Source organism: Phasianus colchicus, chromosome 2 (genome assembly GCF_987193195.1).
Source record: "Phasianus colchicus chromosome 2, bPhaCol1.hap1.1, whole genome shotgun sequence".
Taxonomy (NCBI): domain Eukaryota; kingdom Metazoa; phylum Chordata; class Aves; order Galliformes; family Phasianidae; genus Phasianus; species Phasianus colchicus.
In genome coordinates, this window is record NC_143437.1 from 72687921 (window position 1) to 72706684 (window position 18764).

Genomic DNA, 18764 nt, shown 5'->3' on the forward strand with positions numbered 1-18764 from the left:
ACAAGCAGCAGGCTTGCTGAACCGGTTAGATGCACATTTTCAGGGCATGTGACACTGAGAGAGAAAATTGTGTTTAATTTCACCTTATGAAAGTCTATTGTAAAAACTGGAATACAATCAAGTCACAATTAGAAAAGCAACTGGCTAAATTTCTTTCATCAAAAAAGCAATAAAGAAGTATCACATGAAAATCTATTATTAATGAACTAATACATACAATGCAGAACAGTAATTTGATAATTGCTTTTAAAATTTAAACAATTTCATTTATTGGGCAGCTATACAGATCACTTTCTGAAACAAACACTGTACAATAGAGAAAAAAGACTCCAAAATCAAACAAAAACAACTTCCCCCCCAAAAAAAGCCTCCTGAAAAACTAATAATCAAACAAAAAGCCCCACTAGATTTCTTTCTTTTCAACAGAGCATGTCAACTAACGTTTCAGTTTCCAGTGTAATTTGAAGGCTGCAGTAGACTAATGTTGAAAGTAGAGTTATTTAGAAAACATTGTAATAGTCAAGTACACATCTCTTCTGTATTATTAAAGAGAGTTATTATCTTCAGTGACATAGTGATAGACAAGGAAGAAAGAATGGTAGGATCTTGAGAATGCTGAGGACAGGGGATGTCATTCAATTATCTGCCTAAGGCCTATGGGACTGTCTTATCCTTGTTTTGTTGTTGATGTCTGGTCCCTCCAGCTGTTCCTTTACAACTTTGCCTCACTGTAGCAGTTTCAGATATTTTTCTGCATGCCTCTCCTAGGGATCAGGAGTCTCAGAACAATCATAAGCCCTGGCATAATGCAAGAGTTTCAGAATGAAGACAGAATCATTGCATACAAATCAGGATGGCTGGGAAGGCTGTGTAGAATCCATCCATCATGCTATGCTTTCTCAGAACTGCACCACATATCCAACACTAACCTTATTAAACAGGCTTTGTCAGTGTTAAAAATATTTCGCCCCTGATTTTGAAAATAAAAAAATGTGAATATAACTCTGAATCACAAAGCTTTTTAAGAAAACTATTTTAAAGAGACTAACTAAAGAAAAAAACTCAAGTTCTCAGCACCATTAAGAAACCAAACAAGAAGTATGTCTCCTGAATCACAGAATCACAGAATCACAGAATTGCCAGGGTTGGAAGGGACCTCAAGGATCGTGAATCTCCAACTCCCCTGCCACACGCAGAGCCACCAACCATCCCACCTAATGCTAGACCAGACTGCCCAGGGCCCCATCCAATCTGACCTTGAACACCTCCAGGGACAGGGCATCCACAACCTCTCTGGGCAGCCTGTTCCAGCACCTCACCACTCTCTCCGTAAAGAATTTCCCCCTGACATCCAACCTAAATCTCCCTTCCCTCAATTTAAAACCATTTCCCCTTGTCCTGCTGTCACTCACCCTTTCAAAGAGTTGATTCCCCTCCTATTTGTAGGCTCCCTTTAGGTACTGAAAGGCTGCAATGAGGTCACCCCACATCCTTCTTTTCTCCAGGCTGAACAAGCCCAGCTCCTTCAGCCTGTCCTCATAGGGGAGGTGCTCCAGTCCCCTGATCATCTTTGTGGCCCTCCTCTGGACCCTCTCCAACAGCTCCCTGTCTTTCTTGTACTGGGGGCTCCAGACTTGGACACAGTACTCCAGATGGGGCCTCACCAGAGCAGAATAGAGGGGAACAATCACCTCCCTGTCCCTGCTAGCCACCCCTCTCTTGATGGAGCAGCCAAGTTTCTATAATATTAGATAACCTCCTTTTCCAGTGTTTGTGAGAAAAGACTCCTCCTTCTGTTGCCGGAGTGAGGAAGCAGCATTTGTGATACTTGATATTTTTCAGTTGGCACCTATTTAATTCTGTAATCCCTTAACATCTTGACATCTAGATTGAATTGGAATCAGCCTTCCAGAATGAAAATCTTTCAATCTTTATGAAGATTGAAGAAAGATAGTGAGTTGAATTAGAGAACACTACATTAAGTCCACTGTCACCTTCTGGGAAACAGTTATTTTTATTACTCTGTTTTTGTTGACTCACACTAAGTAGTTATCTAGTATTTCATGCAGTACTACCCTGCTCATGATAGTAGTTGGTTTTTTTGTTTGTTTGTTTGTTTGTTTGTTTTCTGGACCGAAAGCTTGTTGGTGTCCAATTTCTTTCAGATTAATTCTTTATGTTTGATAAAATAGACTATGTAATCCAAATGCTATGTTACTTTTTTAGAGATATTTATATTCATTATTCTTGCTTTGCTTGATACATGTCATTGTTGTAAGATGCTTTTAATGAGGCATATTCTGCTTGTTTAGACTATGTGGAAAACCTAACGCACAATTTCCTTTTTATGGTTTACTTGGTTTTCTGTTTTGTCCAAAACTTCATTTCTTTTCTCGGTTTCAGCTCTGCATAGCTCTTATAATTTCACTATGTGAAGTAGGTTTTTGGCACCTTTTGAAGAGTAGAACACTGAATTAGACATAAGAGGGACATATGTCTTTTCTAATAGTTCCCTGAATGCTACAGTGTAACTAACTATTATAATATACCACACCATAAGGAGAAATCATTTTTGCATAGATGGCATCCTGTGGAAATGCTAATTTATGGTGCAGTAGAAAAATAGAGAATCTACTGTCAAAGAACAAAGAGAAAGTTGACAAATGGCACAAAGACATTTTTCAAATTTGATTTCTTTTCCCCGTGACACAGAATTACACTCGTGTTAAAATTATATTGCTTATGATACTGTTTTGTTATGGTAACAGAGCTGTGAAGATGAACCAGTATGAATTTCAAAAGGATAAAGATCATTGAATAGGCAATAATGTGTTCAGGTGGGTAATTACTGCCATGTTAATAGTTTGCTCTACACTCTCGAGTATTTTTATAATTTTGTTTTTCTAAGTGTTAATCCAACCTCAGCATATCTCTGTTAGTAGATCTCCTAGTACTTAAAGAAAGGAGGATACAACAGAAATGGCAGGAACCCAGAAAAAGCTGCAGCTACTCATAGTCTTGGAAGAGTTAGAAGTATCATATGAATTTGGAAAGAAGCATTTTCATAGAAATGTAGAGTCATGGAAACATGGAAAAGGCTTTGAAGATCATCTAGTTCTACTACCAACCTCATCTACTGTGTCCCATCACTAAACCACATCCACTTGTGCCACATCCACACATCTCTTAAATACCTCCAGGGATGGATATTCTATCATTGACCCGAGCAGCCTCTTCCAAAGCTTCACCACTACCTCTGTGAAGAAATCTCTCCAATCTAAATCTCTTCTGGCAAAACTTGGGACTGTCTCCTCACTTGTCACCTGAGAAAAGAGACCAAAAATGTCCTGAAGTGTATCACATGATAACCTGTGACCTGCTCAATAAACCATCCTTGTAGAGGTCAAATTGAAATTCTTGTAGTTCTCTAGATCCTTCTTTCTGCCCTTCTTGTAGATTGATGTCATATTAACTAACCTCTATCCCAAAGCTATAACCAAAACCCATATCTTATATCTCCATTCCTAGTCATTGTATCCCAGCTGTGATGGGAAGCACTAAAGCAAAGTGACATCCAGTGTACTGGGTAATTGATTACAAAACAAGCTGCCTTAGAGACCGGACATACACAGTCATGTTAACAATATTGAAGACTAAGCTACACACATTCTAGTGCACCTCTATTACTTTTAGTACTTTTTTACACTAAAATACAGTTTAAGGGAGAGCATAATCAGAAAAAGAATCATAGAATCATAGAATGGCCTGGGTTGAAAAGGGCCACAATGATCATTCAACTCCCCTGCAGGTACAGGGTCATCAACCACTAGAAAGACTGAAAGCAACAAAGAGAAAAATTTTCTAGTTGAGTATGTGCCCCAGTGAGTGCTGGAGTGCTATGATAGCAGATATCTGCTGAGGATCTGCCACCAGATAGGGATTACTCTATTTTTCATTCTTAGTGATACGAGATTCCTTATATCCTGAAACTGAAGAAATTAAATCTCAGATGTGATGGATACAAATACCTAACAAGCATACCATTGTCATACCACCCTGTTGTTCTGTTGCTGACTTCAGTACATCACTTGTCCTTAGAAAAGACTGTTCATTTCACTGTATATCATATCTGAACTCAGGTACTAAAGGAGGAGTGGCTTTGCTCGTAGAAGATGATATTTTTTTCTTTACAGTGATCTTTTGTGCCCAGCAAGATTTATGACATATCTGAAAAAGAGAAGGGTTTTTTTCTGTGTTTTGGTTAAGTTGCTATATTTGCTCCTATTATTCCAGGAAATCTGCATATAATCACACCCAATTTTCCAAGTAAGTTCTTTGATACTCTGTCCATTAATAACTGACCTTCAGACTTTCAAGTAAACATTGCTTGATCAGAGGAAATCATAGCATTTTTACACGTGGGATGCTAAATGAAATATTTATGTTTACAGGTTCCTACATGAGATTACTTCAGTGTTACATAAGGCATTTCAGAATCTGAACAATATTTTGGAGCAAGTCAGTACAAGCAGAGGTTTGATGTTTCCTGCTTGATCACAGTTTTGAGGTCGGCAAGGACAATTGTTCCTGCATTTTTCTTAATGACCAGCATTTAAACTGGCTGAACCTAGTGACACAGCAATTTGTACTGGTAGATTGACCTGAAGAAAGAAGACGGAAAATAGATACTTTCTAAAATATATTATACATCTGAAATGTTCTCTTTTCCATGGTTCTTGAATGTCTATACATTTCTAAGATTCAGCTTTCCCAATAGTGAATAAAATAAAGCCTTTAAGTATCATGACTTTGCACAGCTTTCCAGCATTGCATTAGTGCTAACAAGAATGGGAAAATTTCTTACTAACAGGCAATATTGTCCTTCATACATACAGGGCCAATTACACTGAAAAATCACAGCTTATAGTGAATTAAATGGAAATCAAAGTCATGAAACATTTTACAGGATCAGGCTCTTTGATGCTAATTGATTCAGTCTACAAATGCTGCTTGCTATTTTCTCCCCCACTGGATCTTCTGAGTCTAAATTCAGGAGACCTGAGTTGGTTCAAAATTCAATTAAAATCATTTCAAGAAATGCAAATATGATCATTTGCCCTGTCTGTGCACAGGAAGAAAGCACTAAAGGTTTCACTTGGCTACCTTTAATATCAGCTCCTGCAAGGACTTCATATTTGTCAAGAAATTCAACTTTTAATACTGCCAAGAGGAACAACTGAGGCACACCCCTTAGATTCTAGAGTTGAGCATACACCGAGTCCGAAAAATGCCAAACTCCAACTGAAAATGAGATCTTAGTTGCATATGAGGGGGTTCGGTCTGCGTCCGAAGTAACTGGTACTGAAACGCATCTCTTTTTAGCACCTTGACATCCATGCTGAACTGGATGTTAAAGAAGAGGTTCCCTCTACCCATCATTCCACTGATGCTACTTGGAGTAAGTAGCTGCATTGATTACTCAGTGAGCTCAGATGGTGAACCTCAGTTGCCCAGGAATCCTAGAGATGATTGTGGACTGGCCTGAAGGTAAAAAGTTTGAAACTGAATCGTGAGAACAGCTTTTCTATACTGTGAGAACAGATTTTTGAATAACCTGAGTAGACACAAACTGAAGGATGAAGGCTTGCATAAATGTTAGCTGAAGAACAGAATGTGGAGGAGGCCATGAATCTTGTTGTCATATGAAGATAAGAAAGTAGAATAGATATCCTGTTGTTGAAAATGGCAAGACAGGTGCCTCAGCTCAACGTAACATTAGTGGGAATCAGTTTGGACTACCTCCTCTTAAAAGGTTGGAAATATACAGTGAGAATGCATCCTACAACCACCAGAGATGTTAGTTATTTCTTCGAAATTCTGCCCATGTCCTTGGAATGTAATGAATATGTATATGCTATGCCTTTAAATATGTAGTCGCTGCTTCTCTCAGTGTGCATGTTCGGTGGCAGTCATCTCCCATGCATCCAGCACTGTAATAGGGAATACCTGTTTGACATATCTCATTGGCATGTCAAGTTACTTTGTCAGTTTTCGTAGCTTCAAAATGTCACCAAGAGATGAGGTATCATGTGCTAAAGAGGCCCCACCACACAATGAATTACCAGAAAATGAAAAGAAATATGCCCTGTTCACTGATGGATCATGTTGTACTGTAAGGAAGCATCACACATGGAAATCTGCTGTGTGGAACTCCACACAATGAGGTGCAGAGGCCACCAAAGGTAAAAGAGAATCAAGCCAATCTGCAGAGGTAAAGGCTGTCAAACTGGCCCTAGGTGTTGCTGAATGGGAGAGGTGGCCAATGCTTTATAAACTTTATAATGACTCATGGATGGTAGCAAATGCCTTAAGGGGGTGGTTAATTACAGCTGTGGAAATAAAACAACTGGCAAAGAAGGGGTAAACCTATTTGGGCTGCTGAACTGTGGAAAGATATTGCTGCCCAAATAAAGAGTATGGTTGTAAAGATGCGTCATGTAGGTGCTCGTGTACTCAAGAGTCAGGCTACTGAAGAACAACAAAATAACCATCAGGTAGATCGAGCGGCCAAAATTAAGGTGGCTCAAATAGAATTGGATTGGCAACACAGGAGTGATTTATTTCTTTCTTGATGGGCCATGAGACCTTTGGCCATCAAGGAAGAGATACAACATATAAGGGGGCTAGAGACCGAGGGGTGAACTTAACTATGACTGCTATTGCACAGGCTATACATAACTGTGAAACGTGCTGAATTAAACAAGACAAGAGGATGAACCCTCTCTGGGGGGAAGAGCAATGGCAAAATTATAAATATGGGGAGGTATGGCAGGCTGATTATATCACCTTGCCACGAACCCGCAATGGTAAGCTTTATGTGCTTACTGTGGTGGAAGCAATCACTGGATAGCTTGAAACATATCCTGTACCCTGTGCTACTGCACAAAACACTATATTAGGTCTCAAGAAACAAGTCCTGTGGTGACATGGAACTCCAGAAAGAATTGAGTCAGATAATGGGACTCATTTCAAAAATTCTCTTGTAAATACTTGGGTGAAAGATCATGACATTGAGTGGATTTATCATATCTCCTATCATGCTCCAGCTTCTGTTCTGTCCCGTGGATTTATGGATGTCCAGATAGCTTAATTGGTCCTTAACCCAGTCCTCATCAACCTCATTTATCCTAAAATCCTCTGGGGCTCAGGGGAATGGGGCTCCACAGGACAGCCTCAAGAACTATAGACAGAGACAAAGAAGGCATTTAGTAACTCTGCCTTCTCTTTATCTTCTGTTACCACGACATCTACATAATTCACTGGTGGGCCTATATTTCCTCTAGTGTTAGTTTTGTCAGCAGACCATTTAAGAAGCCCTTTCTGTTGTCCATGACTCCTCTTGCCAGAATAAACTCGAAGAAGTTGAACCATCGGGACTGGTGTCTTACAAAACCAGCCACCATCAAAGAACCCAAAGCCTGTCTGTAGCACCAATCTCATAGCCAGACATCTGTGCACTGGCACAGGCTCAATGCCCTGCCGTACAGGCTGCAGCCAGCAAGGCGCACACACCAACACCGTTTGCTCACCTTGCGTGCTCTGTGGTGGCAGCTAGCTTCTGCTCTACCTGAGGCTACTTATGGCCTGGTAGCCTGGTCCAGGGTGGGCAGTGCCAGCTGTGCTCATGTGAGCTTGGCAACCCATGCACAAGCTATCAGCCTCCTAGCAAAGCACTTTTGCTGGCTTCAGAAAGCCCCCAGATGAGCATTTTGCCAGCCCTTTTTGCTTCAGATCCCTTCCCCAGTGCAGTCTTAGATGCTCTGAAGCTGTTCTTTGGAGAGAGAGCTTATTCTTACAGTCGAGAAATAAGGATAGCAATTCTCTGAAGACTAGTGTGACTTTTATTAAATTAACTTTTTAAAAATCTGAAAGCCCTCAAACTGAAATAATATGATGCAGATGATGATGTTAGGGCTGAGATTCAGTTCTCTATTGGTATGTCAACAATAAATCTGTAACAATGACAGCAGTGTTTAGGTGCTGGCAGGTTTCACTTCTGCTGTCTCCTTTTCTGTAGGCTTGAAGCTGGCCCTGGTGTTGGTCCTGCAGCTTCTCCAGCTTCCATCTAGACTCTGGGAAGTGCTGGGGAGGCAATACAATACTCAGAAGGCCTCTTGGCCTTGCTCTTCCACCAGCATTTCGCTGCCTCTGTTTGAAGGATGTCCTCATGCGTGATCGTCCATTCCACTGGTGACAGCATGCAGAAAGAGGTTACAGGCGGTTGCTTTTCAGATTTGCTGCCTGACTTGTAGCAATTGTTGTTAGTCTTGGATTGTTTTAGGACACCAGGAGCTGTTGGTACAGTTTTTCCATAGCAAGTATGCCCGATTTCTGTGTGCTTCTCTTGTCACTGAAGCCAGAGTTGAAGGGCTGGCGGGTTTCAGTTTAACCATCTACTTTTTTCTCCAGGCTCAGAGCTGGTCCTTGGGATGGTCTTGCTGCTGCTCCTGGTTTCCTGTGCACTTTGGGAAGTGCTGGGGAGCGCATATGCCAAAAAAGCCTCTTGGTCTCGTAGTCCCACCAGCGTTTTCTCTCCTCTGTGTGAATGAGGCCCTCCTGGAAGACCATCCCTTTCACTGGTGGCTTTGTGAAGTTGGAGATCTCAGGTGGCAGGTCTTCAACTCCACCGCCTCGCCTAGGACGCTGACTGAGCGTCCTGGGGATCCCACGTGCCACCAGAACCTGCGGGCGCTGGTCCTGTCTGGGGAGCCTGCCGGGTTTCCCCACAGAGCTCATTGTACCAGTGGCAGAGTCCATGTGAAGAGAGGGGCATGCACTGCGCAGCAACAAAGGCCGGGTCTTTTCTGGCTGGATGAGATGGGGCAGGATGGGATTGCCCTTCCATCCTGATGCTTGCTGCTGGGAGCAACGTGGCCTGCACAGAGGGCTCCTGTGCCTGCCTGCCTGCCTCTCAGCACCTGTAAAAAAGGGAGCAGGTCTGAGCCACAGTAGGGCAGCGGGCACCAGGGATCTTCCAGGCCCACCTGGCCTGGCTGCTACAGGGCAGAGACTGGTACGAAGCTTGGCTTCTCCCGGGGGGCTGGCCCTGCCTGCAAATGTGCCAGGCTGACCCTCAGGGGACTCACCTGACTTCAATGCCACGGCTTGCAGCCACCACATCCACCATTGCTGGCGCCAGTCAGAACCCTACAGGCACATGAACGTGGAACAGTGAAAAGACTTGCGGGGCAGCCCTCACCCCCCACCTCAAAGCCCTGAATCACCTACATTCAACTGACTCCCACCCTCAAATTTCCCTACCTGTCGGCGCCAGGAAATGGTGAGCAGAGACACCCCAGCCACCAGGAGCAGGAGGCTGGGGATAAGGAGAAAGCTGTCGACAACCATCGCTCTAAGCTGGTCACGACCGCACTGGGAGAGACAAAGTGCTGGCGCTGGCTTACATGGGCAGAGCCATGAGATCATAGTCCGGCGGGTGGGGATAACTCTGTGACGTCACAACCCCCAGCCCGTATGGAAGTAGGCTGGCAGTAGCCCCCAGCATGGGGGTGGGGGATTTATGGACATAACTTGAGTATAATAAAAAAATACATAAAATTGGAGCATTGACAGCAAGTGAACATGTGTACCAGTTTGGGGACCATCCTTGAGATGTGTGCTGCCATCCTAATTCAAATATCTGAGTTAGACACAACATAGAATGGGGAAGTGGTTTTAGTTTGCTTTTAGTTCTCACTATCCCAGTTCTTTTTTTAATGGGTAATTAAGTGAATCTTCAAACTGAAACTGCTTTGTGCAGAGTTGTACCTGGTGTGTGACTTCCCCCTCCTTAGCTGAGTTGTTTCATCATATAATTCACCCCACCACTGTGAGGAGGGTAAGCAAGAGAGCAGTTGGGGGGGAGGAGGGGGTGAGGGTGTCAGTCAAAGTCAGTGCCCCTACTACTTCAGGATTGTGATAAGCTATCATTCCAGGCACTGGTATAATTGCTTATCTCTGAGCAATGTAGATCTAGGCTTTTCAGGACAGCCTCCAGCAATACAGACAAAAAAGGCATTTAGTAACTCTCCCTTCTCTGTATCTTCTGTTATTCAGGCACCCACCTCATTCACCGGTGGGCCTACATTGCCTCTAGTGTTAGTTTTGTCTGCAGTGTATTTGAAGAAGCCCTTCCTGTTGTCCTTGACAGTACTGGTGAGGCCGCACCTCAAGGACTGTGTTCAGTTCTGGGTCCCTCACTACAAGACATTGAGGCCCTGGAACGTGTCCAGAGCAGGGCAGTGAAATTTGGTGATGGGTCTGGAGCACAAGTCCTATGAGGTGCAGCTGAGGGAGTTGGGATTGTTTAGTCTGGAGAAGAGGAGGCTCAGGGGACAATTTATTGCACTCTACAACTTCCTGAAGGGAGGTTGTGATGAGGAGCGGTTTGGTCTCTTCACCCAGGCAACAAACAGGAGCTGAGGAAATGGCTGCAAGTTGAACATGAGGAAGTTGTACACGAGGAAGTTTAGATTAGACATAAGGATGAACTTTTCCTCTCAGAGAATGGCCAGGCACTGGAATACCCTGCTCAAGCAGGTGGTGGTGTCACCATCCCTGGCAGTCTTCAGGAGGCGTCTGGATGAGGAGCTACAAGATATGTTTTAGTAGCTTGTGGTAGCATCCACAATGGGTGGATGGTTGGACAAGATGATCTTATAGGTCTGTTCCAACCTTGTGATTCTATGATTCTGTGATTCTATGATTCTATGATTGTCCACTCTTGCCAGGTTAAACTCTAAGGAGGCCTTAGCTTTCTTAGTTGCCTCCCTATGCTCTCTGACAGCAGTCTCATATTCCTTCCAAGTGGCCAGCCCCTCCTTCCATGATCTGTAGACTCTCCTCTTCCACCTGAGTTTGCCCAGCAGTTCCCTGTTTAACGATGTACATCTCCTGGCTCCCTTTCTTGACTTCTTACCTGTTGGGATGCTCTGATCATGAGCTTGGATGAAGCAGCCCTTGAATGCTAACCAACTACCTTGGGCCCCTTTACCTTCAAGTACCCTGTCCCATGGGATTTCCCCTAGCAATTGCTAGAAAAGGACCAAGTCGGCCCTATTGAAGTCGAGGGTTGTGATTCCGCTTGCTTTTCTGATCCTGCCACGTGTGATCCTGAACTTCATCATCCTGGTCACTGCAACCAAGGCTGCCCTCAACCTTCACCACTTCAACCGGACCCTCCTTGTTAGTGAGAACAAGATCCAGCAGTGCTCCTCTCATAGTTGGTTCATCCACCATTGGCATCAGGAAGTCATCATCAATGCCCTGGAGGAACCTCTTGGATGGCTTGTGGGGATGGCTGGCTGAGTAGACCTTTCGGCAAATATCAGGGTAGTTAAAATCCCCCATGATCACCAGCACCTGACCTGCTATCAGCTGCCTGTAGAAGGCCTTGTCAGCTTCCTAGTTCTGATGCAGTGGCCTGCAATAGACACCCAAAACAGTGTCACCCATGCCAGTCTGCCCCTTAATTCCCACTCACAAACCTGACCTGCTCCTCATCCACCCCTGGACAGTACTCAATGCATTCCAGTTGCTCTCTCACATAAAGAGCAACTCTACCACCTCACCTTGCTGGCCTGTCTTTCCTGATAAGGACATAGCCATCCATGACAACATTCCACTCATGTGATCTGTCCCACCAGGTCTCTGTAATTGCCACCAGATCTTACTCTCCTGCACAAACATGGATTTCTAACTCCTCCTGCTTATTCTCCATGCTGCATGCATTGGTTTACAGGCATTTCAGGGAGCGAGCTGAGCATGCCCATTTCACCCTAGGGGGGTCGGAGGCCACATGGCCTTGATCAATACTAGAGTGCTGCCCCACCAGTGCAATTCCAGCTACAACACCACACCCCTTCAAATCTCATTTAAAGCTCTTGGAATGAGCCCTCCTAATTCCCGACCCAGAACCCTTTTGCCTCTGTGACATAAAACTTTCCCATGCATTACTATCAGGTCTGGTGACTTACAAAACCAGCCACTATCAAAGAACCCAAAGCCTGTCTGTAGCACCAATCTCATAGCCAGACATCTGTGCACTGGCACAGGCTCAATGCCCTGCCGTACAGGCTGCAGCCAGCAAGGCGCACACACCAACACCGTTTGCTCACCTTGCGTGCTCTGTGGTGGCAGCTAGCTTCTGCTCTACCTGAGGCTACTTATGGCCTGGTAGCCTGGTCCAGGGTGGGCAGTGCCAGCTGTGCTCATGTGAGCTTGGCAACTCATGCACAAGCTATCAGCCTCCTAGCAAAGCACTTTTGCTGGCTTCAGAAAGCCCCCAGATGAGCATTTTGTCAGCCCTTTTTGCTTCAGATCCCTTCCCCAGTGCAGTCTTAGATGCTCTGAAGCTGTTCTTTGGAGAGAGAGCTTATTCTTACAGTCGAGAAATAAGGATAGCAATTCTCTGAAGACTAGTGTGACTTTTATTAAATTAACTTTTTAAAAATCTGAAAGCCCTCAAACTGAAATAATATGATGCAGATGATGATGTTAGGGCTGAGATTCAGTTCTCTATTGGTATGTCAACAATAAATCTGTAACAATGACAGCAGTGTTTAGGTGCTGGCAGGTTTCACTTCTGCTGTCTCCTTTTCTGTAGGCTTGAAGCTGGCCCTGGTGTTGGTCCTGCAGCTTCTCCAGCTTCCATCTAGACTCTGGGAAGTGCTGGGGAGGCAATACAATACTCAGAAGGCCTCTTGGCCTTGCTCTTCCACCAGCATTTCGCTGCCTCTGTTTGAAGGATGTCCTCATGCGTGATCGTCCATTCCACTGGTGACAGCATGCAGAAAGAGGTTAGAGGCGGTTGCTTTTCAGATTTGCTGCCTGACTTGTAGCAATTGTTGTTAGTCTTGGATTGTTTTAGGACACCAGGAGCTGTTGGTACAGTTTTTCCATAGCAAGTATGCCCGATTTCTGTGTGCTTCTCTTGTCACTGAAGCCAGAGTTGAAGGGCTGGCGGGTTTCAGTTTAACCATCTACTTTTTTCTCCAGGCTCAGAGCTGGTCCTTGGGATGGTCTTGCTGCTGCTCCTGGTTTCCTGTGCACTTTGGGAAGTGCTGGGGAGCGCATATGCCAAAAAAGCCTCTTGGTCTCGTAGTCCCACCAGCGTTTTCTCTCCTCTGTGTGAATGAGGCCCTCCTGGAAGACCATCCCTTTCACTGGTGGCTTTGTGAAGTTGGAGATCTCAGGTGGCAGGTCTTCAACTCCACCGCCTCGCCTAGGACGCTGACTGAGCGTCCTGGGGATCCCATGTGCCACCAGAACCTGCGGGCGCTGGTCCTGTCTGGGGAGCCTGCCGGGTTTCCCCACAGAGCTCATTGTACCAGTGGCAGAGTCCATGTGAAGAGAGGGGCATGCACTGCGCAGCAACAAAGGCCGGGTCTTTCCTGGCTGGATGAGATGAGGCAGGATGGGATTGCCCTTCCATCCTGATGCTTGCTGCTGGGAGCAACGTGGCCTGCACAGAGGGCTCCTGTGCCTGCCTGCCTGCCTCTCAGCACCTGTAAAAAAGGGAGCAGGTCTGAGCCACAGTAGGGCAGCGGGCACCAGCGATCTTCCAGGCCCACCTGGCCTGGCTGCTACAGGGCAGAGACTGGTACGAAGCTTGGCTTCTCCCGGGGGGGCTGGCCCTGCCTGCAAATGTGCCAGGCTGACCCTCAGGGGACTCACCTGACTTCAATGCCACGGCTTGCAGCCACCACATCCACCATTGCTGGCGCCAGTCAGAACCCTACGGGCACATGTACGTGGAACAGTGAAAAGACTTGCGGGGCAGCCCTCACCCCCCACCTCAAAGCCCTGAATCACCTACATTCAACTGACTCCCACCCTCAAATTTCCCTACCTGTCGGCGCCAGGAAATGGTGAGCAGAGACACCCCAGCCACCAGGAGCAGGAGGCTGGGGATAAGGAGAAAGCTGTCGACAACCATCGCTCTAAGCTGGTCACGACCGCACTGGGAGAGACAAAGTGCTGGCACTGGCTTACATGGGCAGAGCCATGAGATCATAGTCCAGCGGGTGGGGATAACTCTGTGACGTCACAACCCCCCAGCCCGTATGGAAGTAGGCTGGCAGTAGCCCCCAGCATGGGGGTGGGGGGATTTATGGACATAACTTGAGTATAATAAAAAAATACATAAAATTGGAGCATTGACAGCAAGTGAACATGTGTACCAGTTTGGGGACCATTCTTGAGATGTGTGCTGCCATCCTAATTCAAATATCTGAGTTAGACACAACATAGAATGGGGAAGTGGTTTTAGTTTGCTTTTAGTTCTCACTATCCCAGTTCTTTTTTTAATGGGTAATTAAGTGAATCTTCAAACTGAAACTGCTTTGTGCAGAGTTGTACCTGGTGTGTGACTTCCCCCTCCTTAGCTGAGTTGTTTCATCATATAATTCACCCCACCACTGTGAGGAGGGTAAGCAAGAGAGCAGTTGGGGGGCGGGGGTGTGGCAGTCAAAGTCAGTGCCCCTACTACTTCAGGATTGTGATAAGCTATCATTCCAGGCACTGGTATAATTGCTTATCTCTGAGCAATGTAGATCTAGGCTTTTCAGGACAGCCTCCAGCAGTATTGACAGAGACAAAGAAAGTATTTAGTAATTCCGCCTTCTTTGAATCTTTTGTCACCGGGATATCCACCTCATTCACCGGTGGACCTACAAAAATTGCAGTTTTGTCTGCAGTGTATTTGAAGAAGCCATTTCTGTGTTTCTTGACCCCTCTAGCAAGGTTTAATTCTGAGGAGGCCTTAGCTTTCTTAGTTGCCTCCCTACACTCTCTGACAACAGTCTTATATTCCTTCCAAGTGGCCAGCCTCTCCTTTCACGATCTTTAGACTCTCCTCTTCCACCTGAGTTTGCCCAGCAGTTCCTTGTTTAACCATGCACATCTCCTGGCTTTCTTTCTTGACTTCCAACCTGTTGGGATGCTCTGATCATAAGCTTGGATGAAGCAGCCCTTGAATGCTAACCAACTACCTTGGGCCCCTTTACCTTCAAGTACCCTGTCCCATGGGATTTCCCCTAGCAATTGCTAGAAAAGGACCAAGTCGGCCCTACTGAAGTCGAGGGTTGTGATTCCGCTTGCTTTTCTGATCCTGCCACTTGAGATCCTGAACTCCACCATCTCAAAAACAGATAAATCACCAGTGCAATTTCTCCATTTACTCTTAGTCCTGATCACAACAACTTGGGAGAGAAGAACATTGCATGCAACAAGTAGAGGAGTCCTGCCGTCTGCCAGTGGGCGGGGGGGGAGGGGGGGAAAGAAGGAATAATATAGTGTATTGGACTTTCACAGAATCACTAGGGTTGGAAAAGACCTATAAGATCATCCAATCCAACTATCCACCTATCACCAATGGTTCTCGCTAAACCATATCCCTCAACACAACATCCAAACGTTCCTTGAACACCTCCAAGGAAGGGGATTCCACCACCTCCCTGGGCAGCCCATTCCAGTGCCTGACCACCCTTTCAGAGAAGTAGTATTTCCTAATATCCAGCCTGAATCTTCCCTGGCACAGCTTGAAACCATTCCCTCTAGTCCTATCACCGGTTATACGGGAGAAGAGGCCGACCCCCAGCTCGCTACAACCTCCCTTCAGGTAGTTATAGAGAGCAATAAGGTCTCCCCTGAGCCTCCTCTTCTCCAGACTGAACAATCCCAGCTCCCTCAGCCGCTCCTCATAAGGCCTGTGCTCCAGACCCCTCACCAGCTTTGTTGCCCTTCTTTGAACACGCTCCAGGTCCTCAACGTCTTGCAGTGAGGGGCCCAGAACTGGACACAGTACTCAAGGTGCGGCCTCACCAGAGCTGAGTACAGGGGAACAATTACTTCCCTACTCCTGCTGGTCACACTACTTCTGATACAAGCCAGGATGCCATTGGCCTTCTTGGCCACCCAGGCACACTGCTGGCTCATGTTTAGCCGAGCGTCAACCAACACCCCCAGGTCCATTTCCTCTACACAGTCTTCTAGCCACTCCGCCCCAAGCCTGTAGCGTTGGTTGGGGTTGCTGTGGCCAAAGTGAAGGACCCGGCATTTGGTCTTATTAAACCTCATCCCATTGGCTTCAGCCCAGTTATCCAGCCTGTCCAGATCCCTCTGTAGGGCCTCGCTACCCCCAGGCAGATCGACACTTCCAGCCAACTTGGTGTCATCTGCAAACTTACTGAGGGTGCACTCAATGCCCTCATGCAGGTCATCAATAAAGATATTGAAAAGGACAGGCCCCAGCACCGATCCCTGGGAAACACCACTCGTGACCGGTCACCAGCTGGATTTAGCTCCATTGACCACCACTCTCTGGGCCCGGCACTCCAGCCAGTTCCTTACCCAGCCAAGAGTGACTTTGTGGATTCTATGATCTGGCACGTCAAACCTGAGAAATATAAAGCACTGATTCTCAGTGTACTCTATTGCCCTCAAGTCACAAAGGGACAAAATCAGTTTATATTTCTGGAGTGACCTGGGGCCAAAATAAGTCTCACTGGTAAAGACTGTCAAAAGCACCCTATTATGACTGGCCGAGGGGCTCCTTGTATACTTGGTATCAATTACCTCAGAAGGGGGCATTTTAAGGATCCCAAGGGTTATTGATGGGCCTTTGGAATAGCTGCTTTAGAGACAATATTAAGCAGCTCTGTGTTTTGATCGGTCTGTTAGATGATCTGTCTGTTATGGGGTTGCTGTGAGTGGAAGAGCAATAGGTACCAATTGCTTCAAAAACAGTGCACAGTCAGCGGTACCACTCTCATTTTATTTATTAGCCTCAATTCCGACTATATTGTATTATATTGTGTTATTTTGCATTCCAATATATTCAGTAAAATAACTTTCCTCCTCAGCTCATTGCTGCTGTTTTGCTTTCAGGTCCATCTCCCTACTTTTCCCCCATTCCCCTTCTCCTGTGGTGTCCCATTAGACGCAGAACCGGGCCAAACCAGCACATAAACTGTTGACATTGAAATTCTTCCTGAATGCAAGAGAATATGAGTGAACTAATTTTCTTCCATCATCTTCTACCAGGATTTGGACTATACAATACTTTTTTGCTATTAGAAATTATGCTAATCTGGTGATGTATGATATAATTTCAAAGAGCTGCAAACACAACATACCATCATTCATCCTTTACCAGTCAGCTTGCTGTGTACATTTCCTCCGTATATCCAAGAACATCCTTTGATTATAGGTTGCAGAACTGCTTGTACGTGGATGCCCTAATCACTGACTGAGAGCCCAAGTGCTACCCCAGCACAAAATATCCAGAATATAAACAGTTAAATTTCTGGTGTTTAAATAATCACTCATGACTCTGTGTTCTGAATGTTAATAACAACTTTTGGTGAATGCCAGTCACATTTGCTTGTTTGCCATTTACCATGAAAGCTGATCTGCTTTAGCAGTACAAACATAAGAGGGCTATCGAAGATCAGGTTCAGTCTTGAACTGTGACATGCAGCAGGTTTTTCATTAATCCCTGGGATATGCTTGGTATTCACCCCAGGCTGCAGTTTCTATACTTTTAATACAACCTATACTTTTAATACAACCTTGGAAACATAAGTTTTGTTTGCAACAGAGTAGGAGGCTCTGATTTCAGACTGGCTTCTTTTCTTGTGTTGCAAGTCCATTTTCTCTTTGAACAAAGGAAGTCACAAGTACAAGTGCGCATTTTCACAGACTGGGGCTTACACATAATTCTTCCATTTTTTTGGAAGAGCAGAACACTATCAGGAGTTGTCACAAGGAGAAATCTTACTTAACCAACCTGGTAACCTACTATGATGTCATTATCGGCTGGGTAGATATGGAGAGAGCAGTGAATGTTGTGTATGCCTTGACTTCAGCAAGGCTTTTAATGCTGTCACCCACAAAATCCTTGTTATGAAACTCAGAAAGTGGGGGATAGATGAATGGACAGTGAGACAGATTGAGAACTGTCTGGTAGAGCGCAGGGGGTTCTCATCAGCAGGGCTGTGTCTGGTTGGAAGCCTTTAACTAGCAGTGTTTCCCAGGCGTCGGTACTGAGTCTGGTCTTGTTCAACTTCTTCGTCAATGACCTGGATAAAGGGGTAAGGTCTACCCTCAGCAAGTTTGCTGATACAACAAAGCTGAGAGGAATGGCTGACACATCAGAAGCTGTACTACCATTCAACAAGATCTGGACAAACTGGAGAGTTGGGCAGGGAAGAACTTGATGAGATTTAACAAGAGCTAGAGTCTTACACCTGGGGAGTAATAGCCTCATGCATGGGTACAGGATAGGGGATGACCTGCTGGAGAGGAACTCTGCAGAGAAGGACCTGGGTGTTCTGGTGGACAACAGGTTGGCCTTGAGCCAGTAGTGGGCCCTTGTGGCCAAGAAGGCTTGCAGTATCCTGGAATGCATTAAAATGAGAACTGTCAGCAGGTTGACTGAGGTGATCTTCCCCTTCTATTCTGCCCTGGTGAAGCCACATTTAGTATACCTTGTCCAGTTCTGTGCTCCCCTGTTCAAAAAAGACAGGGATTGCCTAGAGGAAGGCTAGCAGAAGGCCACAAAAGCAATAAAGAACCTGGAGCAACTCCCATATGAGGAAAGGCTGAATAACCAGAGTCTGTTCACCCTGGGGAAAAGACGACTGAAGATTAACATTTATAAATATTTAAAGGGAACTGGAAGGCAAATGGATGAGGCAAGACTC

The 18764-nt window shown here is 45.4% G+C and overlaps 2 protein-coding genes across 3 annotated transcripts in view; both read right to left on the reverse strand.

Moving 5' to 3' along the window:
* The window catches only part of LOC149919106 (uncharacterized), a 278061-nt gene extending 268459 nt beyond the window's left edge, over positions 1 to 9602 (reverse strand). Inside the window, exons 1-3 of one of the 2 annotated variants that reach the window (XM_090135989.1) lie at positions 9322 to 9599; positions 9147 to 9207; positions 8283 to 8978 (exon numbers count right to left, since the gene is read on the reverse strand). In XM_090135989.1, coding sequence (XP_089992115.1) covers positions 8446 to 8978; positions 9147 to 9207; positions 9322 to 9486 — 759 coding nt within the window. In that variant the 5' untranslated portion in view covers positions 9487 to 9599 and the 3' untranslated portion in view covers positions 8283 to 8445. Of the gene's footprint in view, positions 1 to 8282; positions 8979 to 9146; positions 9208 to 9321 lie in introns of those variants that run through there. The other variant, XM_090135988.1, reaches the window with a different exon arrangement.
* A 2889-nt stretch (positions 9603 to 12491) lies between these two features.
* Positions 12492 to 14036, reverse strand: LOC149919107 (uncharacterized). The gene is made up of 3 exons (XM_090136702.1): positions 13910 to 14036; positions 13735 to 13795; positions 12492 to 13565 (listed from the first exon to the last, which is right to left on the reverse strand). The coding sequence occupies exons 1-3, from the start codon at positions 13994 to 13996 to the stop codon at positions 13033 to 13035; spliced, it is 681 nt and encodes a 226-aa protein (XP_089992828.1). The 5' UTR covers positions 13997 to 14036; the 3' UTR covers positions 12492 to 13032.
* Positions 14037 to 18764: the final 4728 nt, after the last annotated feature.

Coding starts and splice junctions, on each gene's coding strand:
- LOC149919107 (XM_090136702.1), bottom strand. CDS start 13,996: ATGGTTGTCGACAGCTTTCTCCTTATCCCCAGCCTCCTGCTCCTGGTG. Junction 13,796..13,909: donor CCATTTCCTGGCGCCGACAG/GTAGGGAAATTT, acceptor ATGTGCCCGTAG/GGTTCTGACTGGCGCCAGCA. Junction 13,566..13,734: donor AGCCGTGGCATTGAAGTCAG/GTGAGTCCCCTG, acceptor CCTTTTTTACAG/GTGCTGAGAGGCAGGCAGGC.